Below are 22,394 nucleotides of genomic sequence, written 5' to 3'. Positions count from 1 at the left end.
ACTAATAATCTGGGATAATCTGAGTGATGTTGTTTTTTTTAATAATATCCACCCATCCTGCTGATACAATGAAGAGATAAGACTACTACCTTACCTGTCATTTACGGTCACTTATTACATTCGTCTTCCCAGTTGTCTGGTATGATGGGAGCCACCAATTGTTTAAACTTCTCCAGTGGACAAGCTTCTGTGCAACCCGGCAAAATGACTGGTGCGGGTTCTTTGTCACGACCATTCCGAAACTTCATCTTAATAGTGTATCCACTGTTTTTATGGCACCCAAAACAGAAGTAAGCGGTGAATTATTTTCTGTATTGTGTAATCATTTTCAGAAATGCAGTGCCATGTTATAGAAGCCTTGTGACCAGTGAGCTGTATTTCAAGTTTCGTTAAGACATGATTAAAGCTGAAGTTCTGTTACACTTTTGTGGGAGTCAGCGCCACTGGCCGCAATGGGACTCCTGAATGCATAGGATTGCATTGTAAAGAAGCTAGTTATGACAGGTAGCACTGATTAACTATCTTAATGGCAGTCGCAAACACTTAACCACTTGCGTGCGGATTTGTGTGCTGCCAGAGTGCCAGCAGAAAGTCTGGAGCATTCCCCTGTGTGCCGACAGACCATCAGAGACCTGCTGAACCAGGTAGAAAGGTGAATGAGGTGGGATAGGGTGAGGTGGGCAGACCAGGAAGACAACACGGGCAGCAACAAGCACAGATCAGTTCTGGGGATGGGTTCGGTGGCAGCTGCAACCCCAATTTCACTGGCACAGGTCTGAGAAGGCCCAGCCAAGCTTTGCAGGCTTACCCCTGGGTAAAGGAACAAATTTTCCCTTACCCAGAGGAGACCTCTGCAATTACCCCCCCCCCCCAAATGCATCACAGCCTGTTTCAACACAGTTCCATTGGTGGAAGGGGGGAATGATAGAACTGGGCCCTAAGTCTAATTGAAATCAATAGAGTTCCACTGAAACAAATGGGACTTAGTCACTGTGAACTTCCTTAGTCATATCTAACATTTAGTATGGTGAAAGGGTGAGGTGAGGTTATTAAGAATTAAGGTTTCTTAATGTCTTCTTCACCCATGTCTTCTTAAGGTTATAAAGAATTAATTTACATTTAAAATTTGAATAAATTTACATAAATGAATTTATTAGAGATTGAACTTATATGACTGAATGAAGGTCTTGCAGTAGCTCCAGGCCTATAAAAGGCCTTGCACAAAGCAAGGCTGACCTTTCCTTTGCTGCCACTGCTGCATCACAGATGTGAAACAGCAAGTAGTGGAGGGAGTCCTTGTCCCACAGCTCAGGTGAGAGGTCAAACAGTCATCCTCATGCTGAGAACAGTTGCATCAGGCCAGCATGGGCTCCAGCAAGTCTCTGGAGGGCCAGAGGCTCATTGGAGACCGGGGGCTCCCCGAGGGCCTGATTGGGAGCCCCTGAGGGCTGCAAGTGGCCCCTGGGCCGGGGTTTGGGGAACCCTGTCATACATGGCAGGAAGCATACATAAATTCCCATTTTTCTTGTAACACACATCCTCACAACTATTTTGAAATTCCCACATGCAGTCCTAGGCTACTATTCCCGCATGGCATGAGGAATGGAGGTTTTCATGGTGGTAAAACAATGCACACAAGTGTAGCATAACAGGTGAATGAAGTCTCACTCACTTTCTGTATCTCAAGGTCACCCATGTCTTCAATAGCTGGACTTCGGTTCAAACACAGGAAGCACAATTTATTTGGAACACACAAAAGCAGTAGGGGAGCTGGAGGAGGATCACAGCAGTAGGTTTTGCAGGTGCCTGAACATGCCATGGAAGTGGCCCCTTCCCCCCCCAAAGCCATTTTGGGTGGTGAGAACAAAATGGAGGTATCTTCTCCATTTTGATCTAGCCACCCAGAATGTCTCTGAAGAGGAGGGCTGCTTGTATGACGCATTCAGGTGCCTGCAAAACATAGTGCTGTGCCGCCCTCTAGCTACGCCACCGCATAAAAGCTACCTTTAACGAATACTACTGGTCTGTCTATCTCCTTCCTGGCTCTCTCAGGCAGCTGTTCCTCCCATCATTACTTAGTATCTGATCCTTCTCAGTGGAGATGGGAGGGACCGAAACTGGGACTACTGGCCCACAAGGCATATGCTTTCGCACTGAACTATTCACATCAGAGTTCAACAGCTGTGACGGAAATGTCACATTCATTTGATCTGAGCACGAGTGGTTTTTTTAACCAGTTAAATCATTGTTGATTGGCACAACTAGGAGTGGTAATACTTGCCCATCGCTCTCTTGATATAATTCAAAAAAGTAGCAAGCGGCATAGCTAGGTGGCATGCCATTGAAAACATTGAGGGCCGACAGGAGGGCAACAATTGTGGTATCGTGCTATAAAAAGAAAGAGAAAAAGCATAAAACTCCTGTGTAAGAACATAGTGGTGGTGGTGTGTATGTATATCTGTGCGTGTGTTGATGGTGGTGTGTATGTATATCTGTGCGTGTGTATGTGTGTACACGCTCAATAATTTCTGCAGGGTTATAATATCTTTTTCTCTTAAATACTGTTAGTTCTGAGAAGCTTCAGTAGACAAGACTGCAAACAAAAGGATCATTCCTGCATTCCTGAAGCTGAGGAAGAAGCTTAAGAGGAAATGAGGGCCCAATCATATCCAATTTTCCAGTGCAGGTGCAGCCATGCCAAAGGGGCAAGTGCTGCATCCTGCAATGGGGAGGCAGTCGAAGAAGCCTCCTCAAGGTAAGGGAACATTTGTTCCTTTCCCTTGAGGCTGCATTGCAGCTGCACTGGTGCTGGAAAGTTGGATAGGACTGGGCCCTGAATGTACCACTACTTGGATGTGTAATTAACCTGATATTTGGCCTCATTCCATAGCAATTAGCATATCATTCCTGTATATTTGTAACTCCTATAGTACACTTCGTTTTCAAAGGAATAGTTCTTGCCACTCATACATCCACATGCAAAATTAAAGGTCTGGCGCAGTGGCGTAGCAGAAAGTCCTGCCGCCCACTCTGCCCCGCCCCCTCTCCCTGGAAGTAAATGTAGTGATCACTGCAATTACTTCCAGAATGCTCTGAGTCAGGCAGCCCGCTTTGGAAGAAGCAACCAGCCTGGCTCCAAGCAACCGTGCCAAGAATGATTGTGGGGGGTGGGCAGGAGAGCATAAAATTAAGGGATTGCCCTCAGATTGTTATCATGACCTCTGGGCACTTGGGGCAATTCCAAATCCAGCGTTGTTAATCAGTTTAGGGATCGGAAGGTGACAAGAAGACGAAATGCATTTGCAGAGTTGGCCAATTTAAAATTGTGGAACTTACTGCTGAATACATGATCATTTTCCTCTTAGTAGCAGACTGAGCAGCTTCTGAGATCTTCTCCAGAATATCCTTCACAAGGACTCCTGAAGAGAGATGGCAAAGAATCATAAAGCAGGTGAAACCAAGAAGCATTTCATAATGTGCCACGGCCACTTAGCCTTTCTTAGTTGCAGTGACAGAGGATTTCTTTCCCACCATTTCGGAAGGTGGCTGAGAATTTAAAGCTTAATTTTAACCCAAGGCAAGACTGAATCCTAGCAGTGCATACCAATAGTTGAGCATGTCAACTGATCCCCAACTCTCCATTCAACAAATTACTGTTCCCATCATAGTCAAATAACAGCAGAGTTTCACCTGCATGCAGTGCATGTGCTGTGACACTGTGGAAGATCTGTAGGGATCTTTTTAGAAGTTCTATTGCACATGCATTGGTCAGGAACACTAGTCAGACTAGTCAGGCTAGTCAGCTGCAATACTGTGTCCTGTTTAGGTGGAGTGGTGTTCAAGCTAGAATGGACTCCGAGGAAAGTAAAAAAGATAGTGTAAGTTCAGAAGATCAAGTCCTTAGAGGAACTCACAGGGATCTGAAGGCCTTAGGAGTGGACCTCAACAGGTGGGAAACCCTGGCCTCTGAGTTGGAGGCAGGCTGTGCAGCATGGCCTTTCCCAGTTTGAAGAGACACTTGGCCAACAGTCTGAGGCAAAAAGGAAGGCCCATAGCCAGGGAGACAGACCAGGGTCAGACTGCACTTGCTCCCAGTGTGGAAGGGATTGTCATTCCTGAATTGGCCTTTTCAGCCACACTAGACGCTGTTCCAGAACCACCATTCAGAGTGTGATACCATAGTCTTTCAAGACTGAAGGTTGCCAACACACAGCATGGTGAAAAGAAGATTAAGGGATTATCATTAAGTCTGCAAGTATCTGAAGGGCTGTGACATAGAAGGGAAGTTCTTGTTCTCTATGTCTCCCGAAGACAAGACTAGAACCAATGAGCTGAGATGACAGAGGAGTTATTCTGTGGTGCAGCAATGATCCTGGAAAATTGCTTTCATGAACTGACAGAACAATCCTATCCAACCCCTCCCCTGCGTGCCGATGCAGTGGGGCCAATGCAGGCCGCGCTTCATCCCATGGGAGAAGCTGGAAGGCTGGAGGTCTTCTCAAGGTAAGATAAGGAGATATTTGTCCCCTTGCCCTGGGGCAAACTCCAACCTGTGCAGTGGGTCTACTTTGACCTCTGCAAGTTAAATAGCTAACACAAATCAGCAGATTGGGCCTGGGGAAGAGGGATAGGATACGGCTGGTGCCGAAATCGCTCCCCCCCAGCTCAATCCACCCACCCCTGTAGCCACCCTCCTGTTACACCCCTTCTTCCTGCCCCATTCCACCTCTGGCATGGGCTGGCACGGGCTGTTGCGCCAGGCTGTTGCAAAGTGCTTTATGGTTGGCTGGCAACCTTCAGTCTCAAAAGACTCTGGTATAAGCCTACAGCACCCAGTATTCCCAGGTGGTCTCCCATCCAAGTACTAACCAGGCCTGACCCTGCTTAGCTTCTGAGATCAGATGAGATCAGGCATGTGCAGGGTAACAGTTGCACTTTCACGATGGCTAGCACCAGAGCAGCAGGCATTGCGCTGGCGTGCACACTGCAGAGAATTGGGCTGTAAGGATACAAGGCTAAGGTGTGTAAGATACGCACGGCAGTGAAGGCTTTTTTACGCACCTCCTTGCAGTCGTGATTTCTCTTCTCTTCCATGCACCCCAAACATTGCAGTCAAGCCATACATCAACACTTTACCCGTCTGCTGCATTATGTCCGTAGTGGCCCATGAGGGTAAGTTAAGACCATGTATTTTCTGCAGAAAAAAAGAAAAAGGTTTGCACTCCCAGGGTCCATTCTCATCTGTTGCATTGTTTTAGTGATGCTCTCACTCAAAATACTTGTCTCATGAGTGCTATGTTAGAGCACCAGATATAAGAAGGAACCATTTTTAAAAAAGAATAAGACATTTGTGCATAGTTTGTCAGGCATGGGGTGTATTCAACACTGTCTCACCGCTGGCATGGGGAGCATTAGTTGGGCACCACTGGGTGGGGCATTGGCAGTGAGATCACGCCCAGCCAATGCTCTGGCTGGCCCAAAGTCTCATAAGACATCAGGCAGGCCATTTGGCTGGAAGGCGTGAGGCTCCCCGACCCAGCAGCTTGACTCCTAAGGGGTCAGGCTGCCGAGGAGGAAGGTAGCTTCTTTGGGAGCTCCAAGGATGTGATCTGGGGAGGCCTGTCTGCTGCCCTTCCTCGGCCTGCCCCCCCCCAGCACAAACACTGGATCCGCCCCTGACCTGAGGCAGGATGTTACTGAGTCTGGCCAGGAAACCAGGCAACCAGACAATCTCTTTGCCTCGTTATTGGATGTTATTGACAGAGCTCTCTGTATGGCCCAAGTGATTTTTGGTTGCGTTGCTGTTTGGTTTACCACAAGTACCTGGACATGCAAAGCATCATATATATTGTATAGTTTGTTATTGTTAAAATCCAGAAGAGTTTTCACGTCATATCCTGTGTGCCCTGCCAGGGTAGCAAACAGTTTCTGAAAGTGGGAGAGAAAAAAAAAAAAAAAAGATGAACCAGGCAAATGGATACACACAGACAGATGGACTCCATCCCTGCACCAACTCATGCATTATAGTATTTATTTATTTTTAATGTGGCAAATGTTTAATCGAGTGCAAGGAACAAAGTCAAAAACAATATCAACATGGAATAGAATGCCAGTTCAATCAAACTGACAAAAAGGACAAGGAGCAAACATCACTAAACAGGTGGGCTAAAACCTACCAACTGCATACACCCTAAAGAAATGGGTCTTTCTTAATTCCATGATACTACCTCACTGTGAGGACTGGGCCCAGAGGGAAAGGGTGGGCAAGTGAGAAGACAGGCAGTGATGGCAAGAGCACTGCAACAGCTACTGCCCACAAGTCAAGGAACCAAATCTGGTTCAAAAGATCCAATACTAACTTTACCCCTGAGAAAAAAGGGCGGTAATCCCTTAAAATGAAAATATTTCAGGAGGTAGAATGATCTGTGTGTTGGCAATCTTCAGTCTCGAAAGACTATGGTATCGCACTCTGAAAGGTGGTTCTGGAACAGCGTCTAGTGTGGCTGAAAAGGCCAATTCGGGAGTGACAATCCCTTCCACACTGGGAGCAAGTGCAGTCTGTCCCTGGTCTGTCTCCTTGGCTATGGGTCTTCCTTCTTTGCCTCTTGCCTCAGACTGCTGGCCAAGTGTCTCTTCAAACTGGGAAAGGCCATACTGCACAGCCTGCCTCCAAGCGGGCTGCTCAGAGGCCAGGGTTTCCCACTTGTTGAGGTCCACTCCTAAGGCCTTCAGATCCCTCTTGCAGATGTCCTTGTATTGCAGCTGTGGTCTACCTGTAGGGCGCTTTCCTTGCACGAGTTCTAGAAAGATAGAGCAACCCTATGCATGTGTACTCAGAAGTAAGTCCCATTGAGTGTAATGGAACTTAATCTCAGGTAAATGTGCACAGAATTGCAACCTGAGTCTTATTGTCAAATCATACATTTAAAGTCTGATTGCCTTTCTTACCATGTTGGATTTAACTTTATCCTGGACTTCTTTTGCCCCCATGGTTTCTTTTAACAATATTTTGAAACGTTTACAATCACGTAGTGGAAAGTGTAACAGCTAAAAGAAAAAAAAAACCAAACAAAAAAAAAAACATTGGCTAAAGTGAAATGGTCTTGCAAAGAAGGTGTGAAGCTCCAGATTACAGTAGTTCCCTAGGGCTGCCAGATGGGAGGCATCAAAACACCTGGGATTTCTGAGGAAGGTTCTGATGGTGGCACAAGATTGCAGAAATAGGGACAAAGCTGGTAGCAGGGCAGGATCCGGTGGTAATAGAGTTGAATCCTGCACAACCCTTAAATTGCCTGAGAAAAACCTTTGCTGCCGATCTAGCTGAGAAAAACACAATGCTGAAGAAACAGGGTTAGTTTGGGCAAAGGTTTGCTGTTTTGAGATGTTGCTTGCAAAGCAAACCACCAGTGGTTCTATAAATCAGGCACTCTAGATCAGTCTTTCCCAAAGTGTGGGTTGCGACCCACCGGTGGCTCACCAGTGAGCCCATGCAAAGTGGGTAGGGGGCTGGCCACTTACCTGAATTGGCTCCAAATCAGCTACCCTCTGAATGGCTCCAAACTGGAGACATTCCAGGTGCATTGGGCAACCCCCTGAGGATTCTTCCAGTTTGGGCCAGGCTGGAGCTCTACCCTACTGGCCTCAGAATGGCCCACAAAAGTCCCTAAATCCCAGTTTTCAGAGTCTACTTCTGGCCTGCCTCTGAAAGTCAGAGGTGGCTTTAGGAGGCTTCTGCAGGCCATGTGGAAGCCAATAGCGTGGGTTGCTGGCCTGGCACAACCCAGAAAAAACCTCCTTGGCACCACTAGGAGCATCGTGACCCACCGCAGTGGACAAGGTGGGTTGCAGCAGTTAAAAGATTGGAATCTACTGCTATAGCTAAAATATCCTTCCAATATCACCTTCTATCTTACCTTTTCATCTTTAAGAGGCACAGTGTGAACTGGAACTGGCTGCCAGTGGATTTTATGGTTCCAGATCTGCCAGCCATTGGGTGGAAAGAGACCAGCCAGGTTGGCTTGGGCGCTCATAATCGTCCGATCAAAATCTGTGCTTCGAATATAAATCTAGGATGGAAAAAAAATGAATAGCTCAGAGTGGTGTAGCCATTTTGGTGCACCTTCCCCAGGCAAGGGGAAATTCATGGGCAGGAGGGTGTGAATCGTAGCAGCACTAGTCAAGATCCTATCCCCCTTTTCCTGGCCTGCCCCACTCCCTCAGGCTTCATGGACTTATCTAAATAGCTGGTGTAGGTCTGAGGAGACCCTTTGACAGCTAGGTGGCCTATGGAGAGGTACATTAAAATACTTTTACTAATCTCTCACAGACTGCCTTGTTGCCCCTACCATAGCGTAAACTGGTAGGTGATAGAATTGGGCCAGGGGTTCCCAAACCTTTCTGACTGGTGGCTTCCTTGACCTAGTGGGCCATTGGCTGTGGCTCCCCAATAGGGCTATAATCCTATACATTGTATAGGGCTGTGAGTTTTTCACAAGGATTCCATGGCTCTCCTGGCTGGTTTCTAGGGCTCCCCGGGAAGCCACAGCTCACAATTTGGGAACCACTAGTTTGGGCTATGTTGAGAAATTTAGTGTAGTGCCAGTCCTTAGCAGAGCACAGCAGAGTGCTAGCTCCAAGGAGGGTGAAGGTGTCCCAGTAAAAAGGCAACACAGACAAGGCAGATGTCCACCACCAGTCTGTAGTCACAAAACTATTTACAGATAAGCAGTCCCTTCTGAGCAAAACAGCGTAAATATTCACAGCAACAATGTCCTACTCTCCGACATAGACTTCTGCTCTTTCCAGCGACCCTCACAGGTGGGCTCTACCTGCCTTGCTTATATATTGCTGTGCACCAATCACAGTGGAGATGACCTCATAGCATGACCTCATCGTCTCATGACAGATAACAACATCTTCCATGATGCACCAGCCGTACCTTTACATTGATTTCTATCACAGGTGCTTTGTCACTGTGACTCAGCATTTTTCATACACTTACATTGGTCACATGAAGTTACAGAGAGATATACATACATGCTTTCAGGCTGACGTTTCGGCCCAGACATCATGGCCTTGCCCTATTCAGACTGCAAATCTCCTTAGTGGTATTTGGGTAGAATAGTCCTGACAGGCCGTAACTCTCAGGAAAGTGTATATAGAATTGCAGCATACATGTTATCATCTCTACACTGCATTGTGGCTAAGGCCACCTTGTGAGATTACGGCAGAGGGGAGATTTGAGACAGGAAAATCCTGCCTCTAGCAAAATCTCTAATTTGTGCTTAAGTGTGAAACATTTTGTGTCAAGCTTTTTACATTTTTGTTCAGAATTTATTTATTTCACATTTTTATACCACCCTTTCTCCAAGGAGCTCAGGGCGGCGTTCCTTCCTTTTGTCTTCACAGGGTGAGATAGGTGAGAGAGATAGTGACAGGCCCCAGGTCATCCAAGAAGCTTCATGGTTAAGCAGGGATTTGAACCTGGATCTCCGAGGTCTAAGTCAGGGTTTTTCAGACTGGGGCGTTGCGACTGTGGGCCCTGGCCTCTGCCCCCTGAAGGGGCGAGGGGAGCGAGGAGGCAGGGAGAAGGCAGTGGCACAATCCCCAGGATCGTGCCACACAGGAGGCTGCAGGGGCTTGGCTATACATGCCACAGCCTCCTGCAGCCTCCTGGGGGTGCGGGAAGCCCTGCTGAACCTTCTGCAGGGCTCACCGCAGCTTCAAAAGTGAAAGTGGAGCAGTCCTGGGGATCGTGCCACTGCCTTCCCCCCCACCCCCGCTGCCTCCCCCTGTAAGGACTTAGAGCAGCTTTCAAACTCCTGGAGAGTTTGAAATCCGCTGGTCTAAGTCCAACTCCCTGCTCTCTGGAAATTGCCATTTTTCGTCTGAATGACACTAAAGGAGCTCTACGATCTCTATTTGTCCCTAACTTCAAAGAAAATGCTGTTGCTATGTTAACAGAGTAGTGCCATTTTTCTTCCAATATTCACCTCTTTTGGGAGGTATTCAGCACTTAATAATGAACTATATGTCTTCCTTATGAATTTCCCAAGTCGAAATTGCTGCTTCATTCCAAGCTGTGAAAGAAAAAACATATTGATTGATTGATTTGATTTGTAATCCGCCTTTCTCCCCGGAGGGCACCCAAGGCAGCTAACAACATTTAAAAGTCATAAAATAGAATAACAATAAAATAGATAATAAAAAGAGCAAGCAGCAATAAAATCAGCAGTAAAACCAAAAAAAACCCAAACACAACAACCAGCAGCCATCATGACCTCCATCAGGCATCAAAGCCTTTCTGAAATAAAAAAGGTCTTCAGGCCTTACCGGAAGGTTAATAATGAAGGAGCTGTTCTCAACTGGTGGGCCACTGTGAGATACAGGAAGCTGGACTAGATGGGCCTATGGCCTGATCCACCTGGGCTGTTCTTATATTCTTATGTTCTAACTCAAAGGGGAGGGAATTCCACAATACAGGCGCCACCACCAGAAGGCCCTATTTCTAGCCACCATCCCCCTAAGCTCTCTTGATGACGGCACAACCAACAGGGCCCCCTCTGATGACTGAAGAGAACAGGCCAGGCTATAGGGAAGAAGGCAGTCTCTCAAATACATTGGTCCCAAGCTATTTAGGGTTTTAAAGATCAAAACCAGCACCTTGAATTGGGCCCGGAAACGAACCGGCAGTACGTGCAGCCGCTGGAGCAGCGTTGTGACAGAGTCAAACTGCTGACCTCCAGCAACCACACGAGCCGTCGCATTCTGCACTAGCTACAACTTTCAGATCGTCTTCAAGGGCAGCCCCATGTAGAGCGTATTGCAACAGTCTAATCTTGATGTCACCATGGCGTGGACCACCATGGCCAGCTCCGACTTAGGCAGGTACGGCCGCAGCTGGTGCACCAACCAAAGCTCCTGGCCACGGCTGACACCTGGATATCCAGGAGCAGCTGTGAGTCCAGGAGGATCTCTGTCTTGTATGGATTTAATTTCAGCTTGTTCACCCTCATCCAGATCAACTGCCTCCAGGTGGCGCTCTAGGACAGAGACAGCCACCCTGGAGCCCGATGGAAAGGAGAGACAAAGCTGAGTGTCATCAGCATATTGATGGCACCCAACTCCAAATCTCCGGAATGACCTCTCCCAACGATTTCATATAGATATTATATAACACGGGGGACAGTATGGAACCCTGTGGCACCCCACACTCTAAAGGCCAAGGTGCCGAACAGGAGTCCCCCAGTACAACTATCTGGGACCTGTCAGCCAAAAAGGAGCAGAACCACTGCAAAATGGTGTCTCCAATCCCCAAATCAGCCAAGTGTCCCAGAAGGACACCATGGTCGATGGTGTCAAAAGCCCCTGAAAGATCCAAAAGGACCAGATGGATGCACTCCCACCATCCAGCCCTCAGCATAGGTCATCTACCAAGATGACCAAGGCTGTCTCCATCCCAAAGCCCGTACTGAAACCGGAGTGAAAGGAATTCAGATAATTTGCTTCATCCAAGGCCCTCTGGAGCTGAGACACCACTACCTGCTTGACCACTTTGCCCCGAAATGGGAGGTTAGATACTGGCTGATAATTATCTAATATAGAAGGGTTGAGAGAGGGCTTTTTCAGGAGGGAGCAAACCACAGCCTGCTTTAATGCCAGTGGCAACACCCCCTCCCTCAAGTATGAATTTACTACCCTCTCTGTCTATTTGGCCAGTCCCTCCTGGGCAGATCCAATCAGCCATACTAGGCAGGCAGCCCGCAGCCCGCAGATGGCCTCACACTCCAAAGGATCCTGTCCACACCCTCAGGTTCCACAAGCTGAAAAGAATCCCACACACCAGGACCGACAGATGCCATGGGGACATCTCCAGATGTTGCCAATGTGGAGTCCAAGTCATGGCGAATCTGAGCAATTTTATCCACAAAGTTCCTGGCGAACGTGTTACAGCAGACCTCCGTGTGCTCCTCCTGATCAACTGGTGGGGTCTGATGGAGGAGACCCCGCACCACATGGAACAGCTCCGCTAGCCGGCTATGTACGGATATGATCGTGGCAGAGAAGAAGGAACGCTTTGCTGCCACTATAGCCACAGAGCAGGCCCTGTAATGGGCCCTAGCCTGTGTCTGTCGGATCTGTCACAAGCCTTCCATCGCTCAAGACGTCTACCCTGCCGCTTCATCATTTGTAGCTCCTTGGTAAACCAAGGAGCCACTTTGACTCTGCTAGTTGGGAGGCACTGCTCAGAAGCAATCTCATCCACAGCCCTGTATAAAATATAAGCAAGCATACAAAAATCTTGATATTTCTTAGTAGCTCTTGGCCCTGCCTCTGAACTGACTGGATCACATCTGGGTGAGTAGTTTGTGTATCCTAAGGTAACAAAGTTGACTGCAAAATAGAAAAAGAAGAATCTCTTTCATGAGTTGAGCAAAGGATTTAATTCTGACTGACAAATGCTGGCCTAGTGGAGATACGCCTACTCCTTTCACAAACCTGGGGAGGTCAGCATTTAGAATTAAAATTAATGCTAGAATACAGCCCAATCCTATGATCAGACAGTGCTTAGTATGGGGTGCTGGTGGGCAGGCCTGCGCCATCCCATGGGTTCCACATGCTGCTCAGTGCTGCCGGGGCAGATAAGTGATGCACCGGTCAATGGAGGGGTGGAGGAGGGGAGTGGGAGGGTTTTCCAGAAGCAGGGTGGGGGTGTTTCAAGGCAGGAGAGGGGCAGAGTAGGCATAGGAGTGGGGCAGACATGGCAGAGCAGGATTCTGCCACATCCTAACCCCATCATGGGCCTGAAAGCCCTACACAGAGCTACTAGATTCTGTGCTCATCTGAGCGGCCCCATTGAGCAGGTTGGGGTGCTACACAGGTTAAGGGAATATTTGTTTCCTTACCCTGAAAAGACCTCCCATCTATACAAATCCAATGCTGGATACAACATGGGCCTGGTAGCCCCACTGTGCCAGTGTTTGATAGGATTGGGCTGTGAATGTTCTAGAAGTTATTATTCTGTTGCCCTGCACATGCCTGATTTTGTCTGATCTTGGAAGCTAAGTAGGGTCAGGCCTGGTTAGTACTTGGATGGGAGACCACCTGGGAATACCAGCTGCTGTAGGCTTATACCATAGTCTTTCGAGACTGAAGGTTGCCAACTAGAATAACAGATTTTGACAGAACCTTTCAGAACATTGATGTTGATATCATTGAAGCCTGAATAAAATGGGAGAAGGAAAAGGATATTTTTGTATTGCATTTTGATTAATTAACATCTTTTCATTTCAAAGAGAAGCCATCAAACCCTGGTGAGCTGTCCATATCCCTGTTTCCAAGTGTCCTCCTTGTGGGGATCATTGGGATACGTGGAAATGGGAGTCCTGTCTCCATGTCGCATCACCTAGTAAAAGAGTTTGAAGACAGAATGAGCTTTCAGTGAAACTGAGACTCCAGAGTGAATTGCTCCTTGCAGGAAGACACAACAGAAAAGGGAAGCACATTTTTTTCTGATGACTGGTAAGCTGAAGTTTACAATATTATAGTACTCAGAGGGAGTGTTATTGAAAGAATAATTGCAGCTTTACTCCCCACTAAGTCAAGGTCATTGTTGACAACGAGAAGCAACCTTTCTACTCACCAGAAGCACAAATTTCAGTTGCTGTCCTATGGCACTTTGGAGAAGCAGGACACAGAAGAGGCTCAGGAAGGAGAAGCCAAGCCTACTGAAGCCATGCACTGGGGATATCGCTGCCATGTTCCTCTTGATGGCGGTATGTGAAATAGCACTCTAGCAGCCCATAAGGAAAAAGCTATTTCTTATAAGGAACAAACAAAGGGGTGGAGACTCCTTCTGCAGACTCCCCAAAAAGTTTCATCTGAAGAGTACTGAGTCCTTTCTGGGTTATTTGTAGTGCAGTCTTATGCATTACTCGGAATGAGCCATAAACCTTTATGGTGCTCAATGGAGCTTACCCCCAAGTAAATGTCCTTTGAATGGGAGCCATAGTGACTTATCAAATTCAACTGGGTTGGATGACCATTCTTGGATGCCTCAAAGCTGTGAAGTTCCTGTTTCTACAAAACCATCAGATCAGCACCAGTTGACAGTGAAACATAGTGGCTATGGACTTTTGCTGTGAAGTGATTGAAAGCTTTCAGCATGAATGGGTAGCCGTGGCATCTCTATTGAATTTCCGGGTGCAGAAGTAATCAACCTCTTGACAAAAGGGGTGTCAAACTCTTTTTATACAGCAGGCTGAATATCATTTACTACGCCTGCTGGAAGTCGGAAGTGATGTCATAGAACAGGAAGTAATGTCATTAATCATGTCATGACCAGAAATAAGCACTTTTCTCACTTAGGGCGCAAACCTAACTTGCTCTGGAACAGGCAAGCCAGGAGGCTTGCACTATATCCAGCGCAGGATTGTGGCCAGAAGCGGCTCAACCAGAGGTAAGGGGAAACACTTCCCCTTACCTCTGGGTAAGGGCTGCTGGCCACAATGAGTCTCCTCGGACTTGCGCCACCTCTGGAGGTGGCACAAGTCCAAGGAGAGCAGAGTGGCTTGAAGCAACTCCGTTCTCCCCAGAACAGGGGTTGGGATCCCCGCCTCCCACTCCCCACCTGCCTGCCCCAGGGCCACCCATTGCTTGCCCTCCCCCCGCACAAGAACGCCTACCTCCCTTCTCCTCCCTGCCTCCCCCATGCCTACCTTTTCCGCTTGTGTCGGCGCAGGCAGGCAGACACACGGGACTGAGGGGAAGCCGGCGCGAGGCTTAAGTCAGCCTCGGCAGGCCGGCCCTTCTCGGAGCGCCAGCCTGGCTTCCCCTTGAGGAGGCGCAAACATGCTTTATAGCACGTTCGCAACCCTCCTAGGCCGCCCCAAGGGACTTGGGCCAGCCTAACTGCAAGTTAGGATTGCACCCTTAGGAACTTATTAGCTGCAAATGACAGAAGAGAAAAAAAGCCAATCTTGATCATATTTTCAAGATATGGGGTAGCCTAATTATCATGTGGGATGCCCTTTAGCAGTGACTCCTCAGCACAGCTCAGCAGCTGAAAGTGGCTGATGGTGGTGCTGGGAGAGCCTGAGGGCCAGATAAAGAGCTTCCAAGGGCCACATCCACTCCCCCAGGCCTTATGTTTGAAACCCCTACTGTATGTCTTTTTCTAGGGTGAGTTGATGTTAGATGGCTCTAGTCTTTGTGCATTCTTTTTGGACTTTCCAGAAAATTCTGGCTAGCCATGGTGGAAAACAAGACCCTGAAATAGCTGGACGTGATCTGAATCATCAGGGCTCTTTTTAGCTTCACTGACCACCACCGTATGAGGAGAGCCACAGGGAAAGAGAACACTCTTTGTATTCTCACACTCTTAAGGAACACATTCTTGCAATCCACATCCTGAAAGTTGTGGAGAAGACTGTTTAGATGTTTGCAATGATTTGAACACCAGTTTCAGCAGTACCTTAAGTCATGATAACTGATTTTCCTTTTGATTTTCATTAGGCATATTGATCTGCTTTTTGGTCTTAAAATTGTATTAAATTGTATTTTCATTTGAATGTTTGCCATCTATTTGGTGCTCCAATTCAAGAAAATATATCTTAATTTGTATGAATGGTTGAGAGAGAATTTTACTGCAGATGAGATCATTGGTGACTTTTTTTTTGGTACTGTCCCTTCAATTTTGTGTCCTATTTTGCTGCTTTAGCTGTAAGGGCTACTCCCGAGCAAGTACCTTGCTGTGCTGGTTTGTTTGTGAAAGATAGGGCGATAGTCTGACATGTGGGCAACCTGCATAATTTGAGTGAGAGAAGTCTAAATGTGGAAAGTTCTGTTGTGCAACACAGGATTGGAAATAAATTGTATAGTTTACAGATAATATTGTTGAATCAGAGGTCTGTAGTGGTTAAAATGTTTGCACAGAAATCAGTGGTCCGGAGTCATTGCAAAGGACAACGTTCTACAGTGTGGCCAGTCAATGAGGAAGGCAGAACAGTACAGTACCATTATCCCAACAGGATGAGGTTATGGCATTCACTGGAAAGTGATTACTTGTCGTAATTAGGGACATGTAACTACATGAGCGGGCACAAGGTTAGTTATGCAGAGCACTTTGCGGAACACTGAGTGCAGAAGTTGAATCTGGGAGCTGCAAAGCAGAAGCTGTACCATTGATATATGGCCCCTTATTCGAAAGTCTTCTTTGGTCTAAGGGGGACTTATGGTGCAATCCTAACCCCTTATGTCAGTACTTTCCAGCGCTGGCATAGCGGTGCCAATGGGATATTTCCTGCACCCTGCAGTTGGGTGTCACTCACGGAGGCCTCCTCAGAGTCAGGGAATGTTTGTTCCCTTACCTCAGAGCTGCAGTGCCCTTATGTCAGTGCTGGAAAGTTATGTTGTGCAACACAGGGTTGGAAATAGATTGATTCAACCATTTTATCTGTAAACTATACAGTGTATGTACAGAGGTTTGTAGTGGTTAAAACATTTGCATAGAAATCAATTGTCCAGACTCATTGCAAAGGACGTGGTTCCAAGCATGACCGGTCAGTGAGGAAGGCAGGACAGTACAGGACCATTATCCCAACAGGATGAGGATATGGCATTCGTTGGAAAGTGGTTACTTGTAGCGATTAGGGACATGTTACTGCACCAGTGGCGCAAGGTTAGTTACACAGATTACTTTGCGGAACACTGAGCGCAGACATTAAACCTGGGAGCTTCTGAATGCAAAGCAGATGCTGTACCCAGGGCCTATGAGAGGAATTTTGTCAGGGGGTACAAAGTTTCTTCTGGGCCTCTTCCCAAAGGGGAAGGCAGGCAATGGGGGCAGGCAGAACAGGGGGCAAAATAGGACGGAAAGGCTAAGGCGTTTGGGCCTCTTCAGCCTAGAAGAGAGACGCCTGAGGGGGGACATGATTGAGACATACAAAACTATGCATGGGAAGGATAAAGTGGATAGAGAGATACTCTTTACACTCTCACTTAACACCAGAACCAGGGGACATCCACTCAAATTGAGTGTTGGGAGGGTTAGGACAGACAAAAGAAAATATTTCTTTAGTCAGCGTGTGGTTGGTCTGTGGAACTCCTTGCCACAGGATGTGGTGATGGCATCTGGCCTGGACGCCTTTAAAAGGTGATTGGACAAGTTTCTGGAGGAAAAATCCATTATGGGTTACAAGCCATGATGTGTATGCGCAACCTCCTGATTTTAGAAATGGGTTATGTCAGAATGCCAGATGCAAGGGAGGGCACCAGAATGAGGTCTCGTTATCTGGTGTGCTCCCTGGGACATTTGGTGGACCGCTGTGAGATACAGGAAGCTGGACTAGATGGGCCTATGGCCTGATCCAGTGGGGCTGTTCTTATGTTCTTATGACCTTGTGGCATCTGCCACTAAAATAATATGGAAAACCAAACACACTCCTACGGCTCTCTAAAATTTTTGAAATATAGAAAATTGATTGCAGAAAATCAGCATCATCGTATTTAGGCTCAAACTAGAATGGATCAAAATGAACTTCTGCAGCAGCCCCACAGCTGGGTCCCTGAGCTTCTATACACACCTTCATGGTTATGGGATCCAAAAGCCAAAGGGTTATTGTAGCAGGCCAGTTTCCTCCCAGATTTGACACTGTTAAGGAGGGTCATGGATGCTTTCCTGGGCCTGGTGTGTATCCATCCAGGATATCTTTCCTGGGCCTGGTGTGTATGGCTTGCATCAGCAGAACACTACATGCACACGGTTGTGCCCCAGCGCTAGGCACTGGCAGCAAGTTCAGGTGAGATAGGAAAATGTCAAGTCCCAGGAACTTTCTGGGCCTCCTCCTTTGGCTCCTGGGCCCCTTTTCTGACCCTGGGTCTGGGTACAAATTACCCCCTTTACCCCCCTTTCCTAGGCCCTAGCTCTATGGCCCATCATTCAAAAGTCTTCTTTGGACTAAGGGAGGCTTAGGGCACAATCCATACTCTCCCTTGGGCTGGCGGAAATCCCTTGTACTGGCCCAGAGGTGTTGCACAAGTGCTGTAATTTACATTCGCGCCGCTTTAGGAGTCAGGAGGGTGACCCTTTTATTCCTTTATTCTTTTATTCCTTCCCATGAAGACTGAGTGATAGACTCCTGACTCTCATCAAAGGGCTGCTGCCAGTCCAGGTAGAACTGCTGTTTGATATTTAAAATATTAAACTGGAACAAAAAAGCTAACGTGGCACTGCAAAGGTTGACAGGTTTATTATCGCATGGGCAGCAAGTCTAGTGTGGAGGGAATGCTGGGAAGCCACTGCCAGTCACTGCTGATTGTGCTGGGCAGGGTGGACCAGAGGGTCTGGTTCTGTAGATGGCAACTTCATATTTGGAGTCTTGGATATTATATCATGACAGGTGTTGGCAGTCCTGCTGGGACCTGTCTCATGAGCTGAGAAGAGAGTGCCGGGAACTGGCAGAAACTGTGTGATTGTAGTTCCCAGTTGATGCTGTAGAATTTTCGTTAGTAGCTTGAATGTACCAATCACAAACAAACAGGTTTAAATGGTAATTCATTGGGTGACATTTTTGCCCATGTGGGAGGGGCTGAAAAGGCAAGGAATAAGCTGTAGGGATTCAACAAAACTTGCATGTGTCCCTCTATGCAGTGAGTGTAGCCCATTGGTTGTCTAGGACAAATAAATACATAAAGAAAAACAATAAGATCTATTTTGGTTCTTTGTTGCTATCACAAGGGAGCTGCCTGGGGCAATTTGGAATGGGTGGGGAGCTGTCGGTGGAAAGAATGCAGCAGACCCAGAACAGCCGCCTTCGGTCTAAAATGCCATTTTGATTTAGCATCAGTTGTGAAAGGTGCTTGCAAGCCCAATCCTATCCCCTGCCAGCCCATAGCACGCAGCACTGTTTTCATTTAAATGAAAAGATAAATGACGGGCAGCCCAATCCTGAGCTGCCCAGTGCATGGGGCTGCAGTGGTGTAAAAAATGGCTGCCACTGCATCCTGAGTGCTAATTGGGCAGCACCAGTGGCTTCTTGGGAGAAGGGGTTTTCGTTCCCTTCCCACGGGTAAGGCAAGTAGCCCTGCAGTGGGGTTACTCAATTCTACAGTGACCCAAGAGTCAGCATAGAATCAAGAGCCTCCGTGTCAGGCTGGTGGCCCGACATGGAGGCTCAGGATCTGGTGGAGCAAAGCTCCACCAGTCCCGCCTGCCTCCCACCCCGCTCCCCCCTACCATGCCTCCTCCCTACCCTTTCCCCTTCCTTCCTCCGCCTTCCCTATGCCCCCACCTACCTTTCAACTGCCCGGCAGTACATGCGACTGCCAAGTGGCTATGCATTGGACTTCCACTGACGCTAGCCCAGCACTCCACCGGGACTGAAGGCTCACAGACGTGCCACATTTGTGACTGTGTGCACCTGTGGTAAGCCGGCACTCACTGGTTAGGATTGGGCCCATAGTCAACAAATCAAAGTGAATACTTCTTAATTAGAGAATGAAAATGTATTCGTTGGTTTGACTCCAAGAATAGCAATGTATTCATTGGTTGGGCCACCACTTCAGCGGCTACGCTCTCTGCCAGTTTGTTTCTAGGCCCAATCCAAAGTGCTAGTTTTCTGGACCAAACTATTTGAAGGACTAGGTATTTGAGGGACTGTCTCCTCATACTCTGAGGTCATCAGAGGGGGCCTTTCTGACTTTGCCACCACCAGCAGGGGCATCCCCCCCAATTGAGGGGGATGAAGGGTGAAATAGGCAGGAGGTCTGGTCTAGAGGGTAGAGCCTCCATTTGCCTGAAGATAACATCCACAAGGTCGCCAGTTCAAGGCCACTGGCACCGTGCAACCTTGAAGCAGCTGACAAGCTGAAGCCGAGCTATTCCATCTGCTCTGAGCGTGGGAGGATGGAGGCCAGAATGTGAAACCAGATCAGAAAGAAACATCTGAATGTTGTGGTTCTTGAAAGATACGTAGAACCTTCTTTCAATTGTAAAAATCCCTACGGGGATTTAAATAAGCCTGCCTATGTAAACCGCCTTGAATAAAGTCTTGAATAAAGACCAAGAAAGGCGGTATATAAATACCTGAAAAAAAATAAAAAAAAAAATAGGGTGCTGGCTCCTCAGCTGTGGAATTTCTTCCCCTTAGAATTAAGAACAGCTCTCTCTCTCTCTCTCTCTCTCTCTCTCTCTCTCTCTCTCTCTGGAAACATTTCAGCAGGGCCTTAAGTCTTATTTTATTCAAGAAGCATTTAACTGCTGATGATAGGCTGTCAATTTTTAATGAATGTAATTTTAATAGCGTGATCCATTGGGGTCTGATCTGCTTTATTGTTTTAATCTTTTACCTTGTATTGAGCTATTAATGCTGGATTACCTAGCAGGCTGTCTACATAATCCTGGGTAGAATGTATGCCGTTTCATAGACAAGGTTGCAAAATTAATCCCTGATGAACTCTTTCAATTATCACCTCTCCTGTAGACACACATTCACCAGTAAATGATGGGGCAGTTTGTGGTTTTACAGAGTAATCTATTGCACCATTTTGCTTGATGTTTCTGTTTTTATTTGATTAGAACGAAGTGACTGTAGGAAAAGAAAAATCTCGATGCCAAAGACTGGTAGAAAGCTCTGAGCCATCGTCAAGTGCTTCTGATGGTGTCCAGCCTATTGCCATTCCACTCAAGAGGCCGACTTGCTGCTTTGCCTTTCCTTTGACTGTAGTTTTCATTCTGGCAGACGAGACACAACAGCAACACGTCAATGGGCCAATACCACTTTCAGAGTCTAGGAATATATCTTGGAAAACTTGGAGATACCTGCATTCACTGTATATGTATGGACAGTCAAAACCAAGGAAGCGCTGTTCTGTGATTGAACCACATATTTTCATTCATAAACATACATATTGACTGTAAATAACATGGATATTTTGAATCTGCAAATTGGATGATGGGTTCTGCCTCCGCCTTCATAACGAAGATTAAATGAGAGATGGGCAAACTGGCTGCTGACAGTTCATCCCGAATTAGATTGGAAATTATCCAAGTTAGATAATTCAGTCAGATAATTTTCAAGCCAATATGACATGACTTGAAGAAATTTGACCCCCTCCCGGCTTTCCACCAGCCCCTTGGTGCTTGGGATTTGCAGTCCTTATTCAGAATGAATAATGCAGACACATTAGAAGGTCCCCGGAGAAGAACCCCACATCCCAAGCACCACTGCTTCTTTACCCTCATAAAGGGACAATGAAGAAGGAATGGGGAAGAAGGGAAGAAAAGAGATTTTAAAATACTTGGCATGGCAGTAGCAGGGGATGAAGAGAGAGGAGAGAGAAGACCCCTCCCTTCCCCATATGGACCCTGCCATTGTTGCCATTTGCGCTGCCTGCCACCCTGGAGACAGATAAGGAGAGAGGGGGCTTGGGAGCATGGACTATTTCTTGAACTTTGAAGAATTCTCAGAGCCCTGGAAGCTTGCTTTCCCTTTGGGAGCCAAGAATTCTGAACTCCAAGAATAATATTAGGTCCCCGTAGGACAGAAAGTTGGGATAGAAATGCAGCAAATAAACAAATATTCAAGATCCAAGCCTAGAAGTAAACCTGGCTTTTGGAACACTTCCTGTGGTCTTCTTGTGCTGATTATATGATCAGAACATCATTGCTGACATTTGAAGTGGAAGAAGGAGAGAAGCATTTGTGATCTGAGTGAGCGTTCTGGCCAGTGAAGACTGGGTCTGGGAGGAAGGCCGTTTGGCAGCAGTGGCATCCACCGAATCCAAACTCCCTTCCTGGCCCATATTCCACACCTCGGGTACATGCAGACGTGTACCCGTGATTTTCCTGGTGCAGGTCCAAGTAGACCCATCCGGGCCTCAGGGACTCCCCCCCCCGTAAGATAATGACCCCCTTGCAGCACAAGCAATTTTGGTGCAGCTGCATTGACGGGCGTGGGTGGGGGTGGGTGGGAATAAGATTGGGTAACAGCCCAATCCTAACTAAATCCCTGTTCAGCTTCCACTGTAACCCACAGGGGATTATTGGCTGCTGGAGGTAAGATGACATTTGTCCCCTTCCTCTAGGTAAGCCTGAACAACTACGATGGGGCAATTTAAATCTGTGGCAGCTCAGTCACTGGCATACGTCTGTGTTGCTCTGCACAGCTGGGAAGGGGTTTGGGATTCGACATGCACCACTGCCACCAATCCTGCCCTCCTCCCAGGCTCAATCCACTGCCTTCCTGTCACTGTCCCATTCTGCCCATTCTTTGTCCCATTCAATCCCCCTCCCTGCCTCCCCTGTGACAGCTTACCTTCTCTGGCAGGGCTACCGGCATGAGGAAGGCCACTCCAGTCTCCCGAATGACAGGCCAGCAGCGCATGTTGGCGGAGGC

At 47.4% G+C, this 22,394-nt stretch overlaps 1 protein-coding gene and 1 pseudogene across 1 annotated transcript; both read right to left on the bottom strand.

Moving 5' to 3' along the window:
- Positions 1–107: 107 nt before the first annotated feature.
- LOC136652239 (prostatic acid phosphatase-like) lies at positions 108–22,382 on the bottom strand. Its single transcript, XM_066629167.1, has 11 exons — positions 22,314–22,382; positions 13,643–13,792; positions 13,310–13,405; positions 9,993–10,079; positions 7,914–8,066; positions 6,949–7,047; positions 5,824–5,928; positions 5,062–5,194; positions 3,337–3,419; positions 2,282–2,388; positions 108–264 (listed from the first exon to the last, which is right to left on the bottom strand). The coding sequence occupies exons 1-11, from the start codon at positions 22,380–22,382 to the stop codon at positions 108–110; spliced, it is 1,239 nt and encodes a 412-aa protein (XP_066485264.1).
- On the bottom strand, positions 4,821–4,937 carry LOC136654958 (5S ribosomal RNA; annotated as a pseudogene).
- Positions 22,383–22,394: the final 12 nt, after the last annotated feature.

This window comes from Tiliqua scincoides, chromosome 5 (assembly GCF_035046505.1).
Source record: "Tiliqua scincoides isolate rTilSci1 chromosome 5, rTilSci1.hap2, whole genome shotgun sequence".
In the NCBI taxonomy this organism is placed as follows: Eukaryota; Metazoa; Chordata; class Lepidosauria; order Squamata; family Scincidae; genus Tiliqua; species Tiliqua scincoides.
Note: the sequence above shows the minus strand (reverse complement) of the source record. Positions and strands in the feature narration are given on the sequence as shown.

What these genes read in the sequence shown, in the direction of transcription:
- LOC136652239 (XM_066629167.1), bottom strand. Translation starts at nt 22,382, where the DNA reads ATGCGCTGCTGGCCTGTCATTCGGGAGACTGGAGTGGCCTTCCTCATG. An exon ending in GATATGGACAGCTCACCAGG is followed by an intron (nt 10,080 to 13,309) that starts GTTTGATGGCTT and finishes TTTCTTTCACAG; the next exon opens with CTTGGAATGAAGCAGCAATT. An exon ending in TGCCTCTTAAAGATGAAAAG is followed by an intron (nt 7,048 to 7,913) that starts GTAAGATAGAAG and finishes TTTTTCTTTTAG; the next exon opens with CTGTTACACTTTCCACTACG.